This window comes from Myotis davidii, unplaced genomic scaffold, assembly GCF_000327345.1.
Source record: "Myotis davidii unplaced genomic scaffold, ASM32734v1 scaffold496, whole genome shotgun sequence".
Taxonomy (NCBI): domain Eukaryota; kingdom Metazoa; phylum Chordata; class Mammalia; order Chiroptera; family Vespertilionidae; genus Myotis; species Myotis davidii.
The window spans coordinates 7,256,779-7,260,121 of NW_006289398.1; the positions used below are offsets into that span (position 1 = coordinate 7,256,779).

The 3,343-nt window shown below is 59.4% G+C and overlaps 1 protein-coding gene across 6 annotated transcripts in view; it reads right to left on the minus strand.

The window, feature by feature from the left end:
• The window catches only part of SLC38A9 (solute carrier family 38 member 9), a 44,743-nt gene that overhangs the window by 14,057 nt on the left and 27,343 nt on the right, over positions 1-3,343 (minus strand). For 5 of the 6 annotated variants that reach the window (XM_015562661.1, XM_015562664.1, XM_015562663.1 and 2 more), the window contains exon 10: positions 1,333-1,440. The exons of the other annotated variant lie outside the window; for it this stretch is intronic. In XM_015562661.1, coding sequence (XP_015418147.1) covers positions 1,333-1,440 — 108 coding nt within the window. The remainder of the gene's footprint in view (positions 1-1,332; positions 1,441-3,343) is intronic. 6 annotated transcript variants of the gene reach the window in all.

Sequence of the window (3,343 nt, forward strand, 5' to 3'; positions counted from 1 at the left end):
GACGGAGACAGGCACTCGGTTTGTGTCCGTGCTCAGCCTGAGGCACCAGCGGACGGCAGGTGGGGGTGTGGGGGCAGGTGGGGGATGAGATGGACGTCAGTGGAGAGCTCGGGGCTGGAACACAAGACTGAGACGAGTCGCCATGGAGACAAGAGGAAAAGCCAGGGGACTAGGAGGCGTTGCTGAGGGAACGGGGCGGAGAGAGAGGAGGTCTGAGCACTAAACCCCGGGTCAGTCCATTGCTGAGAGGCAGAAACATGAGAAGGCGCTGCTTTGTCGGAGAGTCCGAGAGGCCGGGGTTCCGAGGGGAAGGGAGACCCCGCTTTGAGGTGGAGGGGGGACCGGCTGTGCGGGTCGGTGCTGAAGGGAAGGAGCCGTCCGCGAACCGCGTCTCTCCCGTCGTCATCAGGACGCTCTGGCCCAGGGTGGGGACCTTCTTTCTGCCAAGAGCCATGGGATTGATGACATCGTTTGTGGCCACACCACATGCCCCCCAGCTGCTCTGCTTGGTCACCAGTTACCTCACCTAATGTCAGGGCAGGGCCAGACCCCGCGATGTCCTGGCCTCCTGTGGCCCCGGCCAGGCGTTCCCCACCCTGCTGAGTGCTGTCTCCTCACTCAGCACCACCCACCTCGGCCTCACGGTGCTTTTGTCATGTCCAAACCCTCGCATTTGGGTGAAACTTAAGAAAGTGCCAAGTTATAACCACGAGGAAGAAAGGAGGGAGGGCACGTAACAGTGACATCGGCCTGAGAGAGCAATGGGAGCCCCACGGGATCTACGATGCGACAAGCAGGGCTATCCACGCATGTGCATCACGGGCCACGTCTGAAGTCCCTGGAATGCCAGGGCGACGTTTGCTCGGCGACGTCTGGACAACGCGACCTCGACTTTCTGACTGCGTAGTCACCTGAATGCAGTCCCTCCCAGGCACAGATGACAAAGGGCCCGTGCTCCCTAACTGGGAAGAGCAGAGTGGTTTCAGCTGGACTCTATTTAAATCTCGCCCGAGGGCGTGCGTATTGGTTTCAGAAAGGAGAGGGAGGGAGGGGGAGAGAAACACTAACCACTGCCTTCCCCACGGGCCCTGACCTGGATCCAACCTGCAGCCCAGGCAGGCGCCCTGGCGGCACTCGCACCCGCCACCTTCGGGTGCAGGACGATGCCCCAAACAACGGAGCCACCAGCCAGGGCCCCCGGGACTTGTTTTCGCTTAACAGCATCCATGACAATGCTCAGTGTAAGCAAGATGCTCCTCACCTTAGAAGAGCAACAGTCCAAGTAGTGAACCTAAAGATCCGTTATCAATTCTTTACTTTAGAAAAGCTCACCTGGCACAAAAAACTCTGTTGGCGTAAACCAGTGAAATTCCAAGTGAAACCCCAAGCGAGCAGCCTTCAAGGTGACGAGGAAAGTCAGGTAGACGATGGACACCGTGCCTGCGAGGGAGACAGCAGAACCACTCAGCATCCTTTCACGTCTGCAGGTGTTTCATCCGGATTCTCGGCAAAGACGGGACATCACCGTCGCCGAGTCCCATCACGCCGGGTGGGAGCTAAGGCAGGAGCGGGCGTGGCGAGTTAGCAGACAGAGCGAAAGCGATGCAGGAGGCCCAGGAGAACCCGAGGAAGGGCCTGACATCGCTGATCGCCCGCTGCCCGGCGCCCACTGTCCGGCGCACGCCTGAGCTGAGCTTAGTGGAGGCCACAGACTCCATCACAAAACTGCCAGGTGACACAGGAGGACAGACAGCAGAAAAGGGACTCGTTCTTTGTGCTGGAAGGTTCGGGCAGCGACTGGCTGGGAACGTCAGTCACAACATCCCGTGCAAGGCGAGGGGCCGAGAGCCCGGGGCACTGCTGGGCCTGGGGGAGGCTGTGATGGGAGCTGCTTGCTGGGGGGGCTGGGCCATCCACCGCATCAGACACAGGGGCGGGGCTTCCAACGTCTCAGCCTGGGAGCCGGAGAGTCGCTCCCGGTAAGGAATTAGGTCCAGTCACAATGGAGTTGAGTCCAGGAGGTTTCTAGGGAAATCAGGTGCTAATTTCTCTCAAAAAGTAGCTTTAAAAGAAAAGTACCAAGAAAAATGGCAGAGGCAGGCTGTCCTTAAGGAGGCGGAAAGGATCAGCCTGGTGAGAAGGCTGGCAGCTGCTCTGCCCAGCTGAGCGCCTTCTCCTCTAAGCTCACTGCTCACCGTCAAAGACCTGGTCCTCGGAAGTCGGTGGGCGAGTCAGGAAACCAGACGAGCCCCTAAGGCCACTGTGGGCTTGGAGGGGGGCTGCCAGGGAGGCTGCAGACACGAGGCCCCAGCTGGCAGGACAAGACTGTTCATTTTCTGGGTCTGAGCATGCGTCCTGCTGAGGCCGAGAGGTCAGAGGGACAGCCTTCCCCCGTCCGTCCGTCTGCTGGGAACCCGAGAGCCACCGGCTCAGCATGATGAGAGTCTAAGGCGTTTATACTCCAGGCTGCCTACCGGGGTCGGACCTACAGGGAGGTGAGAGGCTATGCTCTCGCTAGTCACCACCTCCTTATGATGGCGCCCTTGTCTAGTTAACCAGCTCAGAGCTGGCACCGGGTGCCTGTGTCACCTGAAGGCTGTAAGGGAAGACTCGGGCAGATTGCATTCGGTGATTTCAGAAGCGCATGCGAGACAGGCGCCCAGGGGGAAGGCTGCCCCTCTAGGAGGCGAAAGTGTTCCAGGAAGAAAGAGCGCCAGGAAGCGCCAAGGCAGACAGACCTGAGGAGTGAGCAGAGATGACACCAGGTGGAAAGTCAGGTGACGAGTCTGCGCTACACTCTTAACGAGGAACGTGGAGAGCCACTCCATGTCCTGCCAGCCTTTGGAACTGAGGCCTCCCCCTGCCCCCCGAAACTCGTCTACCTCCCCCCTGCCCCCCCCACACACAGAGGGAGCGGGGAAGCGCTGCTCAGGGAGGGCAGTGGAGGGCCAGCGACTTGCCTTGGGAGGGACCTGGATTTGAAACCGTCATCATCGTTTCCTCTGTGCCAGTCCGTAACAACAGCCCAAGCCCCAGCCAGTGTGGCTCCGTGGCTGGAAGGTCGGCCCTCGGACTGAAGGGTCCCGGGTTCGATTCCACTCAAGGGCATGTACCTTGGTTGCAGGCTTGATGCCCAGCCCCAGTGGGAGGTGTGTGCAGGAGGCAACCAGTTGATGTGTCTCTCTCACATCAATGTTTCTCTCTGTCTTTCCCTCTCTCTTCCCCTCTCTCTAAAAATCAATGGGAACATATCCTGGGGTGAGTGAGGATCAACAAAAAACCAAACAAAACAAAAAGCAAGCCCCAGAGCAGGGAAGAGAGGATCAGCCGGCTGCAGCCCCCC